The following is a 26,355-nucleotide window of genomic DNA, read 5'->3' on the forward strand; positions in this document are numbered from 1 at the left end:
GTTATCTAATTTAGTTATTGAACTTTGCACACTGTACTGGATTTATTTAACAGTATAACATCATCTGCTTAAAGTAAAGAGCTGAGTTTAATATCTCCAATTTTGATATCAAACTTAATGCCACTTTCCTTCATAGTGTGATCCATATAGATGATAAATAACATGAGCCTGATTTAACATGAAACCACCTGCCTGTACTTCTTTCAATTCTCACTGCTCACTTACAACTCAAATACAGATTATGTATTGCTCGATATAACATCCCATTTACACAGGAAAAAGCATTTTGAACAGCTTTTCTTGCAGCACACCCTGTCATACTTTTCCAGCATTATAAAACTTAGAGATCCTTGTTATATTTTCATGATTTCCCAACTGTTTGTCTTCAAGTGAAAGTCAGATTGCGACAAATTTATTTGGCCTGAACATCACTTGTTCTTCTGTAAGTTTTCCTTCCACAAGGGAAACTTCCTCTTCTCCAGTCATCTGGAATTTGATCCCTGAACCTTTAAAATGTTTTGTCACCTCCTTTATAATATTTATCTTCTGTACTCTTATGAACATCTTCTCATGACTTTTGTTTAGCTACTTTTATTACGTAGCTAACTTTCTTGCATTTTTCTCTGTATTCTCTCAGGGCATTTGCGACTTACTTTCTAAGTAGCAGCAGTGTGCTTTCATAATATTTTTTTTCTCCCAGCAACTCAGAGTTTCCATTCTATAAAACAGACATAAATACATGGGCATCATAGCCTGAGTTGCTTGAGCCCATAAATCCAAAAATAACCTAAAACAGTATATTTTCTTTTTCAGGATTGTCTTTTTAACATCCTGGGGGGGGGAGAAAAAAGTCGTCGTCTTATGTGATAAGCTTAGTGGCTTGCCAAAGTTAAATAAATAATTTGGCTACATAGGACCTAATTAATTCCCTGATTGTTAGCTGTGTATCTTTTCTGGCTGGTTTTGCCTATCTTGTAGGATGAAAAACTCAAGTTTCTGTGAGGAAAATCTACATTGTATCTATATGAGAACAGTTAACTTAATTTTAGTTGAAAAGACCTTATAAATGTTCTTTACACTCTCGATGGATTCAAACCGATGTCTTTCCAAAGGGTATCACAATTTTGAGTTGAGGCTATGGAGGACACATTTTAAATTGCATTCATATTTGCTATGTAATTCTTTAGGAGTCGGAGCAGTACAATATCTATATGTTGTTGTTTTAGTCCTCAACTTTATGGTTGGTTGTATTTCAATATGCTATATTACCAGGGAATAATTATGAAACAAGGTGGTTTCCCATTGCCTTCCGCCCTAAGTATTTATGACTGTAGATGTGTGTGTTGACAGGGCTGATTTGCCTGTTTTGTGGGATGAAAAACCTGAGTTTCTAGGTGGGAAAAACCCCCCTACCTCTATATGAGGTGTTTTCTCCTTTAACTGGCTAACTCATCTTTAGTCAAAAGAGACCAGATAAAAGTTCCTCTCGTCATGGGTGGGAATCGAACCCAGGTCTTTCCAGCCAAAGGGCTTCATCTATACCAGGCCTGCACAACACACAGCCTGCAATGCTATTTATTTTGGCCTGTCTGCCTGATTGAAATTATTTAATCATACGGGGGGGGGGATATGAAATTAGATGATTTTTTCCTAGCGTTGAATTAAATTTTTACCAAGACTCTGCATGTTTACGTTCATGAGATTAATGTCACAATCGTGTTTCTTTCAACTCTACAATAAATTTCATTTGGAGTTATTCCCACTGGCATATTTAATAACAAATTATTACATTTGCTTCGAGGTTTTGTTAGTGTTAGTGTCACTGCGGGGAAATTCAAAGTTACATCTCCATGATAACAATTTGATGTCTACGAATGAGAACGAATTGTATTACACAAAGTTGGTCGTGCCTTGACTGGCTTTGGCAGTGTAGTGGTTGGTTGTAGCTGGAGCAATACATTACATAACTGTTATCATAACCTGCATTATTGTGAGTTTTTCATCATTAGTTTTTTGTAATTAATATTGTCAATCTCGACATAATGAGCTTAAGTAAAAAGCGTAAAATAGATTCGCAACATCGAGCATTTAACCCTGAGTGGACAAACAAATATTTTTTTACGTTGTTTAAGGACAAAATAGTGTGCATTGATTGCCAAGAATTATCACTGTGCTGAAAGAGTACAATCTGAGACGTCATTTTGAATCGAAACATCCTAACCTTGGCAAGTTGGATGCAAGTGAAAAGCAGATAAAAGCAGCAAAGTTATTGAAAGTCCTTAGCGGTGAGCAACAAGCCTTTAAAAAGTGACATCTGCAAATGAAGGTGTCACAAAGGTAAGCTTAAAAATATCACAAGAAATAGTTTGTGCTGGCAAATCATTTACTGAGGGAGAGTTGATAAAAAAAAGTGTCTGTGATTGCCGTCCTGATAAGAAAAATAATTTTGAAAATATCAGTTTTTCCCGTATGACCATTCAGCGCCAGGTGGCTGGTATTGCCGAGGATCTTAAAGATAACCTGCAAAAATCGGCTAGTGAATTTGTCTATTATTCGCTTGCTATGGATGAAAGTACTGACGTGAAAGATACTGTGCAGCTTTTAATATATGTAAGAGGCATTAATAAGAATTTTGAGGTGACAGAGGAGCTTGCTGGTTTTTGTTCAATGAAAGGAAGAAAAACAGGAAAGGAGATTGCAGAAAATGTAAAGATGTGTGTGTAACTGAAAAACTATCCTTAAATTTCAAGAATTTAGTAGTAGTTTGCACTGATGTGTGGAAAAAATGTTGGTGCTGTAACATTTATTGAAAAGTATGCAGGTAAACCATTGACAAAATTTCACTGCCTAATCCATCAGCTGGTATTATGTTCAAAGGTTTTGCAGTTTGATCATGTGATTAAAGTAGTATTTGCTCTGGTCAACTATATTCGAGCTCGAAGTTAGAAACACAGAATGTTTCTGGCATTTCTAGAAGAAAATTATGCCTAGAATGGGGATCTACCATACACACTGATGTACGTTGGTTGAGCCACAGTAAAGTTTTGTCACGCTTTGTTGCTCTAAAAAATAAACTAGTTGAATTTTTGGAATCTCAATAAGATATCGAAAATTCCCAGAAATAATGAATGAAGAATGGAATCGAGATTTATTTTTCTTGTGTGACATTTTGGGTCACTTGAATGACCTTAACTTACAGCTTCAAGGAAAAAATGAGTTCGTTTTTCGGTTCATAACTCTTATAAAGACATTCAAAATGAAATTAAGTTTGTTTGAAAATCAACTTGCTAAGGGAGATATGTCACATTTCTTAACTTGTCGACAGAATATTCCATTAGAATATCATTCAGTGGTGGGTGGAAAATATAAGAAGCACATATCACTTCTAAGTGAGGAGTTTCAGAAAAGAATGCCATTGAGTAATGAAGACGAAGTCTGCATAAAAGTGATTAAGGATCCATTTTCTGTCGAAGCAGGAAATCTACCTCTTGAACTCCAGATGGAAGTTATTGATCTCCAGTGTTCTGAAAACTATTGGGTCAAGCATAGGGAGAGTACTTTACAAGAGTTTTATTCTATTCTGGATCAGGATAAATGTAAAAGTTTGTTGAATACTGCCTACCAGTATGTATTTTGTATGTTTGGGAGCACATATACTTGTGAACAAATATTTTCGGTCATGAACTTGAACAAAACCAAACGCCGTTCATCTTTATGTGATATCAATTTAGAGGCCATATTAAGAACGGCCACTTCAAACATGACACCAAACTTTGATAAAATGTTGGCAACAAAGAAATGCAATGTGTCATATTGTGACATTCAATCACTAATATTTCACTGAGAATAAGTGTGATATTCTCAGTGAAATTATTAGTAAACTTTGTGTTTATGTTTAAGTGGTTTATATTGAGAAATTTTGCAGTTATATCTGTTTGTAAATAATTTTGATTATAATTTTAATTGTAACTCTCTAAAAAAATTTAAATATGCATATTAATTAGTATTTACTGTAGACCTACTAACAAATTTACTTAAGTTTAGCTGCAGTGGACTAGTCTAAGATTCAAGGTCCGAAGTGATCTGGCCCTTGGTCAGGTGGTCCAAGTTGGGTTCAGCCCTCAAAGACAATCAAGTTGTGTAGGCCTGATCTATACTTGACTGAGCTATGGAGGCTACAATATATATATACACACAGAGTGATTGACTTGGTTTTTAATGACATGTTTATAATTATTAACCGACTTAAACATTAAACACCAATAAAAAAAATAAAATAAAAAAAAATATATATATAAGAGATTTAATAACATTTCACTACTAGTTTCATCAGAAATGCCGACTTCATCAGGTGAATACAGTACCAGGGAGTAAACAACATCTTAAAAATATATTGTACTTAAACAAACATAGAGTTTAGAACAAGTAATAGTTGTGTTTGAAATAGAGTCTGAGCGTTAGTTCTGGCGTGAAGCAATATATTTTTAAGATGTTTAATCCCAGGTACCGTATTCACCTGATGAAGTCAACATTTCCAATGAAACTAGTAGTGAAACATTATTAATTTTTTTTTTTTCTCAGTGTTTAAGTCAGTTAATAATTATAAACTATATATATCTTCTTCTTCAAGTGTCATCTCCTAGAAGAAGGTTGGCAACCATGTCATCATGGAACTTTTTTCTTTCTTTTGCCGCTCTGGAACATTTGTGGTAATTCAAGCCAGTCCAGTTCTTAATGTCTTCGAACCACATTCTCCTGGGTCTACCTCTCCCTCTTTTTCCATCCAATTTCCCTTCTAATATTAGTTTCTAAATGCCTTCTTGTTTAATTAGAAATCCTTAAATTTTTGTTCTTTAATAATTTGCATTAGTGATCTACTAATTTTTGCTTTCTTTAAAACATCTTCGTTTTTCATTTTCTCTGTCCATGGTATTTTCAGCATTCTTCTGATGGTCCACATTTCGAAAGCTTCTAATTTTTTCTCTGCTTCTTTATTTAGCATCCAAGTTTTACTATCATAGAGAAGGCTTGACCAGATATAGCACTTTATTAATCTTTTTCTTGTGTCTATTAGAACAGTTTTCATATCAATGAGGGTGTTTCTTGCTATCTCTGTTCTCTTTATTTCTTTAAGGGAATTTCCTCCTTCTGTAAACATTTGTCCCAAATATATAAAAGATTTAACCTTTTAACCTGTTCAATTTTCTTTTGGTTTGACAGTTATATTTAATTTCTTATTTATTGATTCTTTTGATATGATCATGCACTTTGTTTTCTTTAGGTTAATAATTAATCCCATGTCTAAGCTTCTGTTGTAAATTTTTGTATCTTTTGTTTTGAAGATCATCTTCAGATTCTGCAATAAGGACCATGTCATCTGCATACCTGAAGTTGTTGAAGTTCCTACCTCTGACTTTTACACCCTTCAATTCTGCAATATCTTAAAAAACTTGTTCACTATATATATTATACAATAAAGGTAATAAGACTCATCCTTGTCATACTCCTTTTTTGATTTCAAAGTTGCCAGAATATGTATTTTTATATCTTATTGAGGCTATTTGATTCCAGTATATATTTGTAATTATGTGTAGTACCTTTGTCGTTTTGAAAACCTGATTGAGTATCATTCTATTGACAAAATGTCTTTTATTCTTTCTAGGATTATTCTCAGTAGTAATTTTGTAACATGGCTTGTTAAACATATTAATCTGTTCTGAACATTCAAAGTTCTTGGAATTTTGGGGATAGTAACAAAGATGGATTTCCTTAGATCATCAGGAATGTATCCTAAATCATAGATGTTATTAAAAATAACCTTTAGATCATTAAGTGTGTTTTCATTTACTTTCTTTAACAATTCAATAGGGATCTGGTCAGGGGCTGGTGTTTTACCTGTTTTCATTTGGCTTAGAGCGTATTCTGTTTCTTCATATGTAATTGGTTCACCATCTAAATTTTGTATATCTGGTGCGTCTGTGCGATCAGAGTCAAACAGTTCTTTTCCATATTCTTTCCATCTTTTTATGATATCTTGTGTCTCTAGTAGTAATTTTCCATTTTGATATTTATACAAAGATTATGATTGAAGTTTCTCTTTTTATTATTTGTCAGAGCTTGGATTGATTTATGCATTTCTTTGCTATTTGTGTTTGTTGACCAATTCCTCTATTTCTGTACATTTTCCATTTAGCCACTTGTCTTTAGCTTTCCTACATTCATTTTTTTTTCTTTCATTCATAAGTTCTAATATTGATTCTGTCATCTAAGTTTTTTTCTTATTGTATTTAATTTTTGGAATAATCACATTGCCTATCTCATATATTGCACTTTTAAATTTTGACCATCTTTTTTCACTTTCTTCTGTGTTGCTGAGTATATTGTCTTCTGTTTTATATCCTACATGATCTAATTTTTTCTTAACTTCTGAGTTAAAAATCATTGTTGTCAGGTATATTCAGAGTTTCAAGTCCTTTCAATATGATTGTTTTTAGAGATGTTTTTTTAGTTTTGATCTTTGAAGTAGACACAATAAGGTTATGGTCTGAACCTATATCAGCACCTGAGTATGTTTTGATGTTAGTTATATTATTTTTGTATCTGTTTATCATTATAAAATTATGTGATTTCTTATAGAGTTATCTGGGTTTGTCCAAGTATACAGTCTGCGCTTTGGATGTTGAAAGAAAGTATTCATTATGTGCAAGTTGTTTTGAATGCTGAATTGTATCAATCTCTCACCTCTTTCATTTCCTTCACCCAATCCAAATTTTTCAACAACTGGATTTTCTTCCCCTTTGCATTCAAGTCACCCATCACTATGAGTATCTCATTTGATTTAACATATTCTGTAGACTTTTGTAAGTTGTTGTAAAAATCTTCTGTTTCTTCATCATTGTGAGTAGGTACCTAAACCTGAATAATTATGATGTTAAAAGGCAGATAATTTAATAGGTATCATTCTTTCATTTATGGGCCACAGCCACATTACAGATTTAAAGATGCCTTTCTTTAAATCATGAAGCTCACTCCATTATTCATGCTTCTCTCCACCAAAATATACAAATGTAAAGCCATCTTTATCTAATTAATTATGATGTTAAAAGGCTTTGCAACTAATTTAATAGGTATCATTCTTTCATTTATGGGCCACAGCTCCATTACAGATTTAAAGATGCCTTTCTTTAAATCATGAAGCCCACTCCATTATTCATGCTTCTCTCCACCAAAATATACAAATGTAAAGCCATCTTTATCTAATTTTCTTGAATTAGGCCATCTGGTTTCACTAATTTCCATCAAATCAACTTTAAGTCTTTTAATTTCCTTTATAAGATTGTCAAAATTTCCTAGTTTATATAATGTTCTCACGTTCCAATTTTCAAGACTGTTTCTTGTTTTCAAACGAGGAATATCAGATGCCAACATTCCTTTCGGATTTGAGTTGACATAATCGTGAGATGCATTTGCAGTGCTCATTTTTCTCATAGTTTCAGTGTCTTCTTCTCTCTAATTATTTATAGCTTGGGACGTTGCAGAGGTTCCAACTTCCAAAGCATAGTTTGTAAAATATTTCCATTTATTTATGGTCAACTACAGGATAGTAACGAAGTGAAGCCCCGATCTCTTCCACGTCTGCAATAGCCAGCTAACTTGGCTCAAACTGATTTGTATTCAGATTCTTCTGCCCATCAGTTGTTTCACATTGCCATTTATATATGAATTCTTTTCCGAATAATGAAACAGATGTCATTGCAGTCCTAACATCTCCCACGCTGGTCACATAATGTCTTGGTTCTAGTAGCAAGACTGCGTTCTCCTTGCCGATGAAAACAAAACCTTATGGGTGCTAGAGGAAGAGCTTTCGAATACACTCGGCCTTGATCTATGGTCTATACTTCATGACATCTCATGCGCATCGGCAAGAAAGGAATTCGAAAAAATACGTAGTCGGCACGTGAAAAAATACGAAAACCTGACAAAGACTTCTACTTCCATACCCCAGCCACCACTCAACACTGTAGTCAACCTCTCGTCGGCAGTTTTAAAGCCTGAAGCACTCACCGCACTTTCACGTGGTCACAATTTCGCCCTAGCTCCTAAAAGGATACCTGCTGAAGAAATCATGATCCAAATAGAGCGTGGAATTCGCAACCTGCCTAACCATATCACCAACAATGTAAGACTGGATGTAGTCGGTGTTCTCACTAAAGCCAAACCTCCAAAATCCAACTTATCCAAAAACAAATATACAGCCCTACAAGAATTGAAAAACAACAAAAAAATAGTAATCACCAAAGCTGATAAGGGAAGTGCCACTGTGGTTCTCAATCAAAAAGACTACAAAGGTAAGCTAAATTCTTTAGTACTAGACCGTACTACTTACCTCCCCATTGAATATAATCCGACCAGCTCTCAGATTAGAACTATCCACAGACTCCTTAAGAAAGTCACTTCTTGGCCTGTGGAAGTCACCAACAAACTTAAACCTTATAACTTTAGACCTCCCCCCGATTATATGGACTCCCAAAAATACATAAACAAAATGTGCCATTGCGTCCCATAGTGGATGGCATTGATTCCCCCACATATAAATTAGCCAAACATTTAGCCAAAATGCTCACACACTACACTGGCAACACACCATCATACATAAAAAACTCAGCCCACTTTAAAGCCAGTATAGAAAACCTCACACTCCAACACACTGACATAATGGTCAGTTTTGACGTCTCCTCCCTATTCACTAATGTCCCACTCAAAGAAACCCTTGAGCTCATCCAAGCCAAGTTTCCTCCCGATATCTCAGCCCTATTTCAGTTCACAATGAACTCAGGCTATTTCGTTTGGCAAGGAAAGTTCTACAAACAGATAGAGGGGACAGCCATGGGGTCACCACTTTCCCCACCCTTGGCCAATTTCTTTATGGAGACATTTGAAGAGAAAGCCTTAAACTCCGCCCCACAAAAACCCACTATTTGGCTTCGTTATGTGGATGATGTGTTTGCTATTTGGCCACATGGCTCAGACACACTCCACTCCTTCCTAACACACTTAAACAACCAACACCCCAGAGTCCAGTTCACCTTAGAAAAAGAGGAAAACAACACCCTCCCCTTCCTAGACACTTTAATCACCCGCCAGCTTGATGGATCTTTGGTTTTCTCTGTTTACAGAAAACCCACCCACACTGGCAGATACATTCACCAGCAATCCCCCCCCCCCTCACAACAATATGGGGTGATAAAAACACTATATAACAGGGCAAAATTAATCTGCTCAGATGACAAGGCCCTGACTATTGAACTAAACCACATCCTCAACACTTTCTTAGCCAATGGCTATAACCCCAAAAAATACTAAAACCTGTAAACCACAACCCCCCTCCCCCCCTCCACAATAAAGATTACACCAAGTCTATTACCATCCCCTACATCCAGGGCACCTCTGAGAAAATAACCAATATCCTCAAAAAATATGACCTTACTTCCTGTTACAGACCATATAAAAAGTTGGCATCCCTTATCCGCTCTACCAAAGACCAACCACTTCCCCTAGACCTACCTAGTGTATACCAGGTCCCTTGCAGCTGCAAATTGTCCTACTTTGGCCAAACAGGCAGAACAACTAATATCAGTATTTCAGAACACCAAGACTACAGCCGCTCTGGGCTGACAGACCATACCTTAGATACCCACCATAAAATTCGCTGGAAGAAAACAAAAATAATTCATCGCAGCAAGTTTAAATACGAAAGATTATTCAAAGAATCTTCAGCAGCTCTAAAAAACGTTCCTAACCTCAACAAATTTGGGTGCATGAAACTGCCCCAAATTTGGGAGACTTTCATTATGAGAACTTCAGCCCAACTGCCAAGACTACCAAATTAGCCTGCAAGAGGGCACCATTAGGACTTTAGGTTATTAATCATTAAAGTTACCTTTAATTAATATACTTTATATGCGTTGTTAATTCCGTAAACTAATTACCAGTAATGTCTTGGGAGATGCACTTTATAGCTTTCTGCCAGCTCCTTGCTTAGTATCAACTTTGCCATGGCTCATTACGACACCATGTTTCCCTGGGGGGGATCCACGTAGAGGCATTATACTAAGACTTCCTGGGTATGGCCCTCCGGACTTCACCGAAATATTGGCAGTCCCATTTATATCAGTTCCATCAGGGTTTTTGACCATGTCGTAAGTTGCCAACCCACCACGGAAATCCATCCCAGGCTTAACTGTGCTCAACATGCTATAAGCATGACTGATGGCTAGTCAGCCAAGATCCTGGTAGGAGAACACAGCTAATTCTGTCTCCAAAAATTAATTAAATTAAATTAAATAAATTAAAACTGTATATATATATATATATATATATATTGCTTATTAACAGAGAATGGCAGATTAAATCATTACCTTCAGATTTATATTATGCAACTAGATAGAGAGGCACCCGTTAACATCATTTTATGATTCTGAGAGCATTCTTTATTATTTTCTTGATTTATCTTTCATGTAATCAACTTATTAAACAAGATTCTTTATTTGTAACAGCGCATCATATTTTCATTATTTTAGCTGGATTGTCCAGCTGCAATGGAACGTATCAGAGAGGACAGGCCAATAACAATTAAAGATGATAAAGGCAACACCAGCAAGTGCATAGCTGATATTGTATCTGTAAGTGATTCTTTCGTTTATTTAAAGTTATTTATTATAAAGCAAAACTAGTTAGAATGTAAGACAATGATACAAACATTTCATATTAAAAGTTTTAATTCTAATTTTTAACATTATAATTAAATGTAAATTAAATGTGACATACATCAGCATAGGTAGAAATGATTCAGGTATAGCAGTACAGTATAGTATAAATTAAAACAGGTTTATTAAGCTGTATCACAGAGAATGTTACAATAGTACTACTCCCAAAGCAGAAACTTAAAAATTTTATTGGGATTGTAGTGCTAATAACAAAAGTCTGCAAGTTGAGGGCTGCCTAGATTGTCTGTTTCATAGTTAACTGATCATCATAGATCTTTGATGAGCAGAGGGAGAGCATCTTGTAGCAGAGATGTTTAATGTGCTTTGATCTTTTCCTCTGTAATTTTCATATATCAAATGAAAATTCATTACCTCTTGTTCCGTCATTAAGGGTTACATACACAAAGTTTAGCAAAACTCTCCAAAACTTTGGAAATTTCAAATGACTTTCTGTGAAGCGGTGTGGCACTGTACTAAAAGTAGGGTTGGCTGTTTCAGTATTACTTAAAGATATATTTGGGACCATAAAAGATGAAGAAGATTTAAACAAATTTAAATCATCTTCATATTTTATGCTTCCAAATAGTGAAGTAGATAAGCCTACATTTGGTGCAGTGCCGAATATCGATTCATAAGGAGTCCCTTTAATACTTGGTGCTATAATCTATTTTAAATAAATTGAAAGAATAGCAGTGCTTCATTCCATTTACTAGTGATATTATCCCAGATCCATGTCATCAATATATTTTAGATGTCCTGATTTGCTTTTTCCACAATGTGCTGACTTTGGCTGTGCCTTGGTTTGCCATGTACAGTTTTCAAAGTTGACCACTCATCTTTTAAATTTTCTCACCTTTTTTTTTTTCATTTTACTATTTCTCACATCTAGGTACTGCAAATAACCAATAGGCTTAACTACCATATTAGCAAAGATGGTGCAAATGTAGCAAGAAATTATAAACCAGCTTTTTCAGAGCTTGATACATCCACTATCATAGCATATATCCAAGAGTTGCAAAATGTTTTATATACTCTGTGAATGTGTGTCAATGGCAACAGTGTCAAAATCATATCATTAAATCTACTTAATAAAAGTAGATGGACAAGTTATTACACTGTTTAATCAGGAAACAGTGCGAATTAATTTTATATTAATGCCTACTCATACAGATCTACAGCTAATTCTCTTTTTACACGATTTCGAAATAATGTGGTTTAGAATACAAAAGCAATTCAATTTTTACATTGCATATTTTGATTTAACATGGTTCAAATGGCACTTATTTTTAAAATTTCTGTTTGAATTCAGTTCTGTTAAAAAGGGTATTGCCATTATAATTATCATTTCCTAGTACAGTACATATGTACTTAAACTTGAATTTTGGGGAACCCCCCTTCCCCCTGGATGTTTTAAATAGCAGGGATTATTCTATGCTATAGAATGTAGACAAATGCCAAGTAGAACTTATATGGCGAAATCACAAAAAAAGTGTTGATTGCGTTAAAGCAGCTAAGGATCATGTGACTATTATTTTGCAGCAATGCTTCAGGAGATTGTATATTAAAACCATTACTCATTAATCAATCCCTAAGACCATGGGCAATGAAAGGTGTGGATTTTAACCAGTTACCAATGCACTGGAAGGCAAATAAAAAAAAAAAAAGATTGGGTTACAAAAGAAATTTTTAATGAATCATTCCATCAATGTTTTGTTCCAGAAGTTAAATGCTATTTGAAGGGGAAAAAAAAATCTGGACTTTAAAGTTTTATTGATTATAGACAATGTGCATGTCCATCCTGTTTAAGAATACCTGAATGTAGAATTTTGTTTTCTGCCACCTAATACAACCACTAGACCAGGGTGTGATCGCTACCTTCAGAACTTAATACATAAGATGAACATTCCGATACATTTTGGATAAACTAGATAAGAATAATTTACTGACAATTACTGATGTGAGGAAGAAATTTTCTATTTTGGATTGCATCAAACTTGCTATGTTGGCATTATCAGAATTGAAATCATCAACTTTAAATGCATGCTGGAAAGCTACTTGGCCAGAATGTGTGAAAAAGAAAAACCCTGTATCTTTGCATACAACTGAATAAGGACCAGTATCATTAGATTAACACATGCAATTGGTTAAGAAGGATTTGATGATTTTTCATCTGCAGATATTGAAGAATTGATGGTTGACAAGGCTGTTAGTGATGAAAAAATAATAGCTGTCCTTGAGAATCTCAATAAAAAAGAAAAAAGTGATGATGAAGAGATTCTACTCACTGCAGGATTAATTAAAGAAGGGCTTCAAATGGCTAGTAAAATTGCAAAGTAATTTTCTTACACATGATCCAAATACTGAACGAGCTGAACAGTTTAAACGTGAACTGAAGTCGTGTATGGTATGATATGAAGAATTATACAAAGATCTAGTCAAAAAAGGATTTCAAGGATTAAATACAGAGTTCATGGTAAAAAAAAAAAAAATCAATCTTCTGAATTATTGGAAATTAGTGCTAATTTAGTTCCTTTTACTGAAGAAAACGTTTTGCCATTGCGGTATGAACAGGACAGCCAAAGTGTTTCAAGTGATGGAAGCGATTTAATTCCAGGCTCTCACAAAATAATGCGGCTACTGTCAGAAAGTGATGGCGAATAAAATTTAACTAATAACCATATGCACAGGTGTATTTGGACCTTTTCAAATTTCTGTTTTATTAGTGACACACTATTTTCTTTAAGAGATGCATATATATATTTGTGTGTGTTATTTGAAAATAACTTATTGTTTGTATCGTGTTTTCACATCTGGAACCATTCTTCTATTTTTTCATATTCACTGTATTCTTATTTTACGCGATTTTTTCTGGAAACCAATCTACCGTGTAAATAGAGAATTGGGTTTACTGTTGAGAGTGATCTGTGTAGTGAAAGCTGGTGTGTGTACACACGAGGGCGGTCTGAAAAGTTCTCGGCCTCAACCATAGATGGCAACACTATCAGCATGATTTTTTTTTCAAAGTTGGTACATCTGTCATAAGCATTTCAAAAGAACGTGTAGGATATATTTTGCATGAAGAATTGCAAATGAAAAAGCTTTGTGCAAGATGGGTGCTGCGCTTGCTCACAGCAGATCAAAAACGCACTCACATGAAAATCTCTGAACAGTGCTTAGAGCGTTTTAACAAAAATAAAACTGATTTTGTGCATCAATTTATTACTATGGATGAGACTATGATTCACCATTACATACCAAAATTCAAACAGCAGTCAAAACAGTGGACGGAAGCCGGTTGTTCAGCACCAAAGAAGATAAAGTCGGTTTCATCAGCAGGAAAGGTCATGGCATCGGTGTTTTGGGATGCTATAGGCATTTTGTTTATTAATTATCTTGAAAAGGGTAAAATAATAACTGGGGAATATTATTCCGATCTTTTAACCAGACTAGATGAAAAAATTCATGAGAAAAGACCCAGTTTGCAGAAGAAAAAAAATCATCTTTCATCAGGACAATGCACCTGCCCACAAAAGTGTTTTGGCAATGGGAAAATTAAGGGATCTGCACTATGAATATTTGGAACATCCACCCTATTCCCCAGATTTGGCTTCCTTTGATTTCTGTCTCTTCTCAAAACTAAAACTCTTCCTCACTGGTCAGCATTTTTCTTCGAATCAAGAGGTGATTGCAGCTGTAGAGGGGGGTATTTTGCAGATCTTACTGAGAACCACTACAGGGACAGGATAATGGTGCTGGAGCATCGCTGGAATAAATGTATTAATCTTAAGCAAGATTATGTTGAAAAATTTAAATAATTTTGAAATTATAAATTCGTTTTTTCATTGTTAGGCCGAGAACTTTTCAGACCACTCTAGTGTGTGTGTGTGTATATATATATATATTTGTTTTTTATATTTTATTATTTTAAAGCCTTAGATTTAATTTTAAATTTAAAGAAGTTTGAAAAATTTATTGTATTTAGATAAGATATTATGTTTGAGGTTTAATTGAATATTATCAGCACTGGGAAAGGATTAAAACTATTTTTAATGCTTCCAATATTTTGTCTGTCACTGAGACATCTTCAGGGATTAAAAATAACTTTTGTAACAACACACTTGAATACAATACAATACTAAGTGAAACACGTGGGTGACTCTAAAGTCCTATCTAGGTGGTGCACCCTCTATGTGCATTTATAGGTGGCCTAGGATGTAATGTGGGATCTCTGATAATTAATGTTTCCCAAATTTTGGGAAGTTTTATGCAACCATATTTAAATTTGGTTGATTTCTAAGTGCCAACACAGATTCTAAAAACAGTTTTTCTTTTTTGAATTTACTATGGTGGAACCAGTTTGCAGATCAAAAACGGTGGTTTTTGCCCAGATACAACCCACAGGATCTCCTGGAGAAAAACAACCATGTTCTACCATAGTAAATTCAAAAAAGAAAGACTGTTTTTAGAATCTGTGGCAGCACTCAGAAATCAACTGAATTTAAATAAATATGGTTGCATAAAACTTCTCAAAATTTGGGAAACATTAATTATCAGAGATCCCACGTTACATCCTAGGCCACCTATAAACGCCCATAGAAGGCACACCACTAGATAGGACTTTAGTCACCTACGTGTTTCACTTAGTATTATATTGTATTGTATTTAAATGTGTTGTTACAAAAGTTATTTTTAATCCCTGAAGATGTCTCAGTGACTGAGACGAAATATTGGAAGCATTAAAATTAGTTTTAATCCTTTCCCAGTGCTGATAATATTCCATTAAATCTTCAACATGATGTCCTCACAGCACTTAAGCTTCAACACATGGATTGTTCATATTAGTTTACTTCATTTGAAGAACTATGATGTTATATAGCATCTGACTTCTATTTATTAAAGCTGTCCAGCCCTCTTATTACTGGAACCATCTGAAACACTTATTTATCAGAATCTGTATTTCAGTGTGTGGCATACTAACCATGTGTGCAGGGGGGAAAAGGGTATGAGGATTTCAAATAATGTACAGTTATTAAACTGCTGAATTAATACTACACATTGTTAATATAATGTTAAAAGGTTAACAATTTTTTAAATTGCACACTTTGTGTATGCTTATGCTTTCTAATTATTTATATAACATCATGAATTGTTGTGCAAAAAAATCTGCATAAAGTTCCCATATGGTTAGTGCATACATTAATTTCATTTTTGAGTAGAAACTTCTCACTCTTCAAAAGAGAAAGTTTCACTTACCATAGGTTGTCTATTACAGTCATCACTCTAAACTCATTCTGATCCATTTTCCTCTTTCCCTTCCTTCTCCAGTGAGGTGATAACACTGACGTTAATCTTCTAATAATTAGTTTTAAAACCTTTATACCTATTTCCCAAACGTTCATGCTATCTGCTCTTGAGTTACTTTCAGTTCACTTCCTGATGATGCACCAAAGAGAGCTGAAGGCAGATGAGAGTGAATATATTGTAGTAAACTAGACAGAGAATAATATACCCATATTTTTCATATTTAGTATAATTGACACTGAAACAAACAAAATCCTATTTGTTTTAATTTAAGCTAACTGAGAAATGCTGGAGTATAGATTTATTTTCACACATGCTTTGTCCTTTAGAAAATTGAAGTATTTTGTAATGTTGTGTCGTCCATCTTGCTAATTGATCCATTTATGTTTGTTAGTTAGATCTATTCTTATTTCTTTAAATTCCGTTTTTAAAACCTTTGATTACTGATCCGAATATAAGGAAATTTATATTATCCTGCACCACCCTATATTCAGATTAGTTTATATAATATAGTGGAATCAATCATCAACTAACTTTTGCAATCTCACTTTTCTACAGGCCGAGGTTAATATTATCATTTAAGGCTTCCGCAAGGTCCGATAAACTTTATGAGCTGTGCAATGAAAGAGAATCAAGCAAACACCAAATTGAAATCAATAAAACAAAACATTTAATGCAGGGTTATATAACATGTACATTAAGTATAACTTTGAAAACAAGATAATGCAAATCAGCTTAGTTCAAATATTCATAACAAACATAAAACATTAGACATCAGACATCCAGCTGTCAATTCTACATTCTTCCGAATAATTAAAAATGGTTCACACAGTTAATGTTACAGAATCTTACAGTAAATGTTCTTAAAGTAGAATTCTCTAATTCTCTCTTAGTCAACAAACACTTTTACGCTCCATATTTCGGCTATTTTTAGTAGAACACCACAGTTAATGTTAAGATATATCATGTGGAGCTAACTCTTATTTCTTCACTCTGATATATAAAAAAATGGACTGCTCTTACCGGGTTACATGTTTTTCACATTGGATTCACTATAGGCACACTTAAAACTGTAGTTAACTATCACTTTGAAGTAACACTATTCAAAAGAAATCTTCACTATAATAACTGAAATATTAAACATAGAGCTTCACAAGTCTTGACGCACTCGTTTTAGGTAATCTACTTATTCCTTGTTTTCTTCGCATTAAATTCAGCTTAACACTATTCTTCCTCAAAACAATTGGAATTCGTCATAATTTTAGAATTCTGTATAAATATTCCTAATTGCCTATTAATTTCCCAGTTCCTTATGTTTTAATATTCTTAATCGATTTACGACATTTCCAAATCTCCTTCTTGCCACCTGTTACTTCACTCCTTGCTGTCCTGAACGCTTCTCCTTTTTTTTACTTTCGTTTTCCAATTAAATACCTTCATTCTTCCTGCCAAAATCCGGTTCTAGCCAGTCCAGCTCATATCAACTCCTTCTCCTTTCGAATACCATAGCTCACGCTCCAAGCACGCACTATCTAAAATTAACTCCGTTTCCTTGACAACAGCCAATCAACTCTAATCAGAATTACATAAAATCACTCTTACATACAGAAACAAAATAAAAAAGATATATTACAATTCATATAGGATATATTTACAAGTTATATAAAGAATTTATACAGAATAAATAACTAAAAAAATTAACAATTATTATATCAATAAAAATTTAACAGTATGTTTAATTTATAATTTACATAGGAGCAAACTTAGCTCAGGAAATACAATACGTGTTAAATCATGAATGAAGTATTAATAAATCCTAAAATTCTTCATTCACAATTTAACAGTAAACCTAAGGGATGCACTGCCAGACTTTATTTTTAGTTATACATTATGAGGTGTGCAAGTAGCAGAGCAAAAGCTTACAGACTTATCTAGTAGTAAAGAAAATGGAGCTGTCTTGTATTATATTACTGCATTATAAAAATAAATAATTACCCTAAAATCAGAGAAAAGAGCATTCTTAATATGAATGTCAACTCGCAAGTAATCTTATCACTTACTTTTATTGAATAACAATCTCAGGATTATAAAGGATTGTTACCTATTGCATTGCAGATGACTGAATAGTTTGTTAATTTAATTTTATATATTTATAATTTTTATAATTAGTACACACACATGTATATATAAACTTTTTTATTCATTTTTTTCTTTTGAAATTAAATGTATAAGATGTTAAAGTTTTATTTTCTCTTTGCAGTTATTTATTACTATTATAGATAAACTGCGTTTAGAAATGAAAGCTGTTGATGAGGTAAGTAATAAATTATAAACTGAATGAATAAGTCTAAATTTGAATATAAATATATATGTAGGGGTTGCATTCTTGAGAATCGTCGCATATATTGAAACTGCGTAAAACAGGAGGCTTATAATACGGGATAATAGAGGTGGTGTTCCCAAGTGAGCTAGACATAAGAGTAGCAAATAAAATATTCAGAATGTATAAAACAACTAATAATTAAATTAGTTCTTTATTTTTTGAGATTAATACATCACAACCACATCTTATCACATCTTTAGCAGGCATGCTGATGTTGAAGGCTCATAGGAGATTGAAGGTTGCTTTTTCAAGAATTTCTCATTGTAGACATCCTTGTAGCATTTAAGGAAGTTTTCAATCTCTCTCTCTCTTTTTTCACTTAACTCGTCATTCAGTTATGTTTTCGAAGCATCTATCAGCTTAAAAGCTTGAGGTATGACCCTTGTTGTGAGACTTTACTCAGGCTCAATCTCCACAAATATTGGAAGCATTAAAATTAGTTTTAATCCTTTCCCAGTGCTGATAATATTCCATTAAATCTTCAACATGATGTCCTCACAGCACTTAAGCCTCAACACACAGATCGTTCATATTAGTTTACTTCATTTGAAGAACTATGATGTTATACAGCATCTGACTTCCATTTATTAAAGCTCAGATTCCTCAACAGTGTGCTTTTCCATGGCTAGAAGATCTGCAGTGCTCAAAGTGTAGAAATTATTTACAGATAAAAAATAAAACAATACCACATAGAGCAATACAGCAATAGGGACACAAAATGGATGCTGAATATAGTGGATGGAGCTACAAAACAATTTGCATATATGGCACTTTTTGCAACCCTAGATAGGAAACAGCAATAGTCCTTATGTACTGAAATGAAACCTCATATATGCAAAAACACAAATGATGAGAGTTGCCTGTGTGTGTGCATAGAGAGAGAGAGAAAATGTATATAAAAATAGGATGACACCTTAAAAAAAAAGAACAAAAATTGCATCTTCTGATTTTCATCGAAATTGGACATACATGTGTGTGTGTGTGTACACACACATAGTATATATGTACAATAGACTAATGTTTCAGATAAGTACTCATCCAGTTGGATTCTTAATATATAAATACAATATAAGAAATAAAGAAATTTTTAAAACTTGAAAAAAAATTTCTCTATTTTCTGCTGACAGAAACCTAAGTAACAGGTGAAAGCTGTGATCAGTTAGCTGTTTGTAGCATAGTAGTTGCAATTAAAACTGTTATCAGTATTATCTTAATAGATGTGTTTCACTTTAGAACTCCTCATGTCATCAGTCATGTTTTCTTTAGGTTCTGAAGCCTTAATAAGACTTAATAAATCTTTGAACTGCACTTTGCGTAAAATATTGAAATGATTGTAATGGTTTGGTACCATACCCAAGCACAAAAACATTCAAAATGACTCCTATTCAATTTTCCAGACTCGAAACTGTGAACCAAACACTGAAATATTAAAAATAAAAGATCTTTATTATTGAAAGTTTATTTCGCACTTGGTTAGACTATAATAAATTTAGTTTAATCCTTTATCCAAGTGTGAGCAAACAAAGTTTGCGCCTGAAAATATCTTCAGGACTCAGGTAAGGTAGTACAACACCAGGCAACTCATAGCAAAGGTGGCCAAGCTACCATCACTCCTATCTCAGTAACCTAACCAAACCATAATGCAAAACACATCTCCTTCCGGATATGTATAATGTTATGCATTAAGGGAAGGGCCGCTACCCATACCGGTTTCGACCTTTATTGAGGTCTCATCAGTGGGAGCCAGGCCCTGAAGTGGAGATACAGGCAGAAGCAATGGAGAGGTCATCTTTACCTATAGGAGTTGCCATAAGGTGTGCCACCTTATTATTAAATTACTCTGGATTTAGAGAAAGATGTTGAAAGTTTATTTTGCACTTGGTTAGACTATAATAAATGTAGTTTAATCCTTTATCCAAGTGTGAGCAAACAAAGCTTGCACATTATGGGAGATAGGAGTGATGGTAGCTTGGTCACCTTTGCTACGAGTTGCCTGGTGTTACTACCTTACCTCAGTCCTGAAGATATTTTCAGGTGCAAACTTTGTTTGCTCGCACTTGGATAAAGGATTAAACTAAATTTATTATAGTCTAATCAAGTACAAAATAAACTTTCGACATCTTGGTGGGGGTTCAGGCTACTATGACAGCACTGCATGATTGTTTACATTATTAATCTCCTATCCATAATTTTCCTCCAAATTTGTCTATTACTTGTCAGCACTCCAATATTTTCACATCTAACATTTCGTATTTCTATGGTACTTGTGACTGAATTAATCCATCTAGACCAGTGCTTCCCAAACTGTGGGCCGCGGCCCCTTTGGGGGCCGTAGGTTTTGTTGAGGGGGGGGCGTGAAATAATGAAAACAAATTTAAAATATTTTAAGACTAAGTAGAATTTTTTTATTTTAAAAGAAACGTATTTAACTTTTATTATTTATTATTTCTTAATGGAAAAATTCACACATTGGTGTTGGTTCACAAACTTTGCTTCCTGCGTATTTCAACGCTTAATGAATATTAGTAAATATTGCTTATTTATATGTTTCATTTCAAAGCAGTGGTTAATTGTATTTACTTCGAATGCTCTTCAGGGAAGCTTCAAATCTTTCTGTCCCTTTCATCACACGTTCGTAATCAGGGACTGTTGATATTGACTTTATATACATATCAAAACTCGTTTTATATTATCACTGTCATCCGAGCTAGTTTTCTGTTACCAATAAAAGTTTTGCATATACTTCACACATGAAAAAAGCTTAAGCAAGTTCATGTGGGGAGATAGTAACTAGCTTGCAGTGGTAAACAACACGCCCTCCCACTATACTGCAGAGGCAATAAAAACAAGTACTTTTATTATGCCAGTAAATAAGGTATGAGGGGTCTGTGTAATATATTTCTCAACAAATAGTGCAATTAGAGACAACTGGGATAAAAACACTCTAATTAATGAATCACATGTCCCCTCATACAGAAACTATGCTGTATAGACTGAAACAAAACCATATGTTGCATGGGCAAACACAGTATCTAACTAAAAACTATTGTTATTAATTAGATGTGTGTGAGTTCGATTTCCCAAGGCACCAATAAAATTCAACCGAACGTGTTAAAATTCGTAAAAGTGTTAAAACTAAGTAATATATATATATATATATATATATATATAATGAATATTATGGCAGTTTCACATATGGAATTCGGTTGAAGAGAGTTAGCATGTCAGCTATGCTTTTTTATCTTTCGGTTGCGCGATCTTTTGTTAATACCGCACCAATCATATGCACGTTTCAATAACCTGCCTTTGCTGTCTGGCTTAATTTTAGGCTTAATTACCGTAAAGGGGAAAAAGTCACAAAAGAGAAAAAAAATGTTCCTTGTCCGGGGATTCCCTTATTCAGGTAATATTCACTATTTTCATGTTATCAGTCTGTGGTGATATTATTTGATCTATTCTACTTTAAAAAATTTAACCCTGAGATGGATAAGTGACTGATAAAAAAATAAAAAAAAATCCCGCGAACAATCAGAAGAAGCAAAAACAGACTCAAAAAAAAAAAAAAAAAAAAGACAGTATTTCATATTTTACCAGAACAGCTCGCATCGTCTTCAGAACCAAACGGTAAGAGGCAAAAAATGTAATATATGCATTTGATTTTTGCAATATTCGCTGTGTATGTTTTGTATTGAATATAAATACAATAAATATTATAATAATATATCTCTCTATTCCGATTTTTTTTTGAGGGGGGGGGGGCGTGAAATATTTTAATTTTTGCAAAGGGGACCCTGACATCCAGAAGTTTGGGAAGCGCTGATCTAGACCAGCGCTTTCCAAACTGTGGGCCGTGGCCCTTGGGGCCGTGAAATAATGAAAACAAATTTAAAATGTTTTAAGACGAAGTAGATTTTTTTTATCTTAAAAGAAACATATTTAATTTTTATTATTTATTATTTCTTTTTTGTTATTTTTTTATATTTTAATGAAAAAAATCACACATTGGTGATGGTTCCCAAATTTTGCTTCCTGCATGTTTCGGCACTTAATGAATATTAGTAGATATATGCTGATTCAAGTCCGCACGGTTAGCCTAGTGGTTATGCGCTTCGCAACCATATGCCTGGGGAAGGAGTGTCCTAGGTTCGATTCCCGTCAGTGACGTGAGAAGCTGAAGGATCTTCCTCAGCCATAGCCAAGTTAGCCAGTCTTGGGCGTGGACAGCAGGGTTTTTTTCCCAGTTTATTCTGGGGTTTTTCATCCCGCATAGCAAGCAAAACTGGCCTTGAGAACTCAACACTACAGGCCATAGGATACACCGGGGCATATGGCTGACCACCTTATCCTGTAAACGGAGTGAGGTCCGATGATCAATGGACCCTCGACAAACAATGGACCCTCGACACCGCAAGGTAAAAGAGGGTATAAGGAAGATGAGATGAGATATGCTGATTCATATAAGTTTCATTTCAAAGGTATTGATAAGAAACACAAAAAAGATTACAAACACAATCTTGAATATAAATACAATAAATATTATAATAATATATGTGTATATTATGATTTTTTTTTTTCGATGAGAGCCGTGAACTATTTTAATTTTTCCAAAGGGGGCCTTGTCATCCATAAGTTTGGGAAACACTGATCTACACCATGGCCTTCCCCTACATCTCCTTCCTGCCGTCTTGGCATCAAACACTTGTTATGCTAGCTTTCCTCTCCCATTCTGTTTAAGTGACTATACCATCTTAGATTAGTTCTGCTTACATGTTCTTGAATGCTAACAGTCAAATACATTTCTAATATTTTCATTTCTAATATGATTATGCCATTGATGTCATCTGGTCACTCCTGTTATTTTTCTCAAACCCTCATATCTGTGGTCTCAGATATGAGGGTTTGAGAAAATTGATCAATTGCTTTATTTCTAACCTAACTCTCAGATCCATAACTTAAAACTGGTTTGAGTATACTGCTAGTTTGGTGTTTGGGCTGATTTCTCTCTTATTCCATATAACTATTGAGCTGGCTACCCACCATATCAGCTTTGCTTATACTGTTGTCTATTTACAGATTTAACTTGCCATCTTCACCAAAAACTGCCTAAATAGCAGAAATGTTACTTGTTCTATAGGCCCCCATTTAGAATGCAATTGATGTGTATAATGTTTTTCTGCCTATTTGCATAGTTTTGGTATAACTGAGAGGAGACCTCCACATAGCCTTTAAAGGAATGAGGAGAACCGACCAGGGCTTCTGACCTAATGTCCAATCCTCACCTTCTCATGGTGCACCCTGTTGGGTATCTTCCTGGATACTGAATGAACGAGGATGGGCTGGCAATTTCGGATTTAGCCAACCAAATTATATTCTTATTGGCTTAAACCAATATACAAAATAATGGTACAACATGACAAAATTTAATGCTGGCTGAGGCATCGCCTGGTTAAACAAGGGCCCCCCCATTGTTTTCGCCAGGGAACCAGGGCGAACAGCTAAAAGGAAGCTACTGGAACAAATCCGAAAGCACACCAACTCAACATCACCAGAGTTAAAGATCAGTACTATCAACATAAGAAGCCTGAATGGCAAAGAAAGAGAGCTAGCTGAGGAATTAGATAAGTACCAGATCGACATAATAGGGGTGACTGAAACAAAAAAGACAAAAACTGGTGAGATCTTTCTGAGCAATAAATACAAAATGTTATACTCAGGCAATAACAATCAAGGAAAAGAAGGAGTAGATATGGTATTCAACACAAAATACGAGGCTAATCTTCTTGAGTGCCAGGCAGTCTCAAGTAGAGTGATGTGGGCAAATATCAGAATGGGGAATTGGACAATGCGACTTATTTGTGCCTATGGTCCCACAGAAGGTTCTACTAAGGTAGAAGTGGAGGAATTTTTTGATGCTTTAGAAAAAGCAACTGACACAATGAAAAAGGAAAAGTTGGTCCTTGATGGGGATCTAAATAGCAGAGTAGGAAATGATTGTCAGACATACAAAAATATTTTGGGAAAATTTGGAGAAAAGAGCAAAGCTAATAATAATGGCAAATACCTGTTGGATTTCTGCTCAGGACATGGACTGGTTATTACTAACACCATGTCCCAACATAAAAATGTGCACAAATTCACATGGAGAGAAGAGGCAAGGAATAAGAAAAGTCTCATTGATAGTGATGTTTTCTCCCTGGTGCAGGACACCAGAGTGTACAGAGGATTTGAAATTGGAAGCGATCACTATTTAGTCTTGAGCAGGATAAAATTGAATTTCATATTGAAAAGAATAATATGTAAGAAAGTTTTAAAGCGAATAAAAGTTGAGCAGCTCTCAGATGTGAACTGTAGATTAAAATACACAAAGATTATTGAAGAAAAAATTAAAGAGTTTGAGAATAGGAACCAAACCTTGGAGATTCAGTGGCAAGCCATGAAGAAAACCCTGATTGATTCAGCCAGAGAGGCATGTGGTGAGGTAGTCTGCAAGGATAGAAAAATCAGAACTCCATGGTGGACACAGGAAGTTAAAGAGGCAGTGAAGGAAAAGAAGAAAGCATATCAAAAGTTCCTGGCAAATAAGTCAGCTTTTGCTCTTAGAGAATACAGAGACAAATGTAAGAAAGCGAAACACTGTGTAAAACTAGCAAAACAAAAGTCATGGGAGGACTTTGGCAAGAACATAAAAAATAAATATCAAGAAGATGGTAAGATATTCTGGACGTTGTTGAAGAAGCTTAGAAATGGAGGAAAGAGTGCTGTAAAAGGAGTTAGAGATGATAAAGGTGATATGAAAACTGGAGAAAAAGATATCCTTGAAGTATGGAGTAATTACTTCGAAAAATTGCTACATGAAGCAAGCAGTGATAGCACAGTGGTAAAAAACACTCAACAGGCATACAGTCAGGAATACATATTCATACTTGAAGTAGAAAAAGCCATCAAAGGCTTGAAATGTGGAAATGCAGCAGAAGTAGATGATATTCGACCAGAAATGCTGAAGTATGGTGGTATAAAAGTCTTATAGTAGCTACACTGCATAGTTCAGAAAGCCTGGACAGAGGGACGAATTCCCGATGATTGGAGTAGAGCTCTAATAGTACCCATATATAAAAAGGGAAATAAAACTGAATGTGAGAATTACAGGGGCATTTCCCTACTGAGTGTTCCTGGCAAGATCTATGCGAGTAGAATTGTGGAAGAAAAGTAAATTTCCGAACACTAAATTAGTTGTATATATGACAGTGTTCAAACCAGTTTTAACTTATGAATCTGAGAGCTGGGTCAGAAGTAAAACACTTAACCAAAGACTAGAGACCGCAGATATGAGAGTCCTGAGAAAGATTAGAGGCGTGAACAGATGGCATCAATGACAATATCATATTAAAACCGAGGATATTAGATAAAGAACTTGACATTGTCGGCATCCAAGAATGCATTAGCAGAGCTAATCTCAGGTGGTATGGTCACTTAAACAGAATGGGTGAGGAAAGATTAGCAAAACAAGTGTTCTCTGCCAGGTTGGCAGGAAAACGACCCAGAGGAAGACCAAGATATAGGTGGATCGATACGGTACAAAGTGCCTTAGATGATAGAAATATAAGATCTGATAATGTTGGAGTCTTGACAGGTAACAGACTGATTTGGAGGAAAATTGTAGATAGGAAGTTAGTAATGACATATATTTTTCATGTAGTACTATCATATCCTGTACACCCCTTGAGGGTACATGTCAGGAATTTGATGATGATGATTGCTGGCTTTTATTCAATTTAGTTAAAGAATCCTAGAGATTAGAACTACATGTGTTTAGGAGTACAGCATCATCTACAAAAAGCAAAGAGCTAAGTTTGACATCTCCAGTTCTAATATTAGGCCTAATGCCACCTTTCTTTAATAATGTCA

The 26,355-nt window shown here is 34.5% G+C and overlaps 1 protein-coding gene across 1 annotated transcript in view; it reads left to right on the forward strand.

Annotated features, from left to right (window-relative positions):
• Vps28 (vacuolar protein sorting 28) overlaps positions 1-26,355 on the forward strand; it is a 114,388-nt gene that overhangs the window by 63,962 nt on the left and 24,071 nt on the right. Inside the window, exons 5-6 of the mRNA XM_090410731.1 lie at positions 10,581-10,682; positions 18,328-18,381. Of these exons, the coding sequence (XP_090266857.1) occupies positions 10,581-10,682; positions 18,328-18,381 (156 nt within the window). The remainder of the gene's footprint in view (positions 1-10,580; positions 10,683-18,327; positions 18,382-26,355) is intronic.

Source organism: Typopeltis vanoorti, chromosome 20, assembly GCF_054136105.1.
Source record: "Typopeltis vanoorti isolate ZY-2024b chromosome 20, IOZ_Tvanoo_1.0, whole genome shotgun sequence".
Classification (NCBI taxonomy): domain Eukaryota; kingdom Metazoa; phylum Arthropoda; class Arachnida; order Uropygi; family Thelyphonidae; genus Typopeltis; species Typopeltis vanoorti.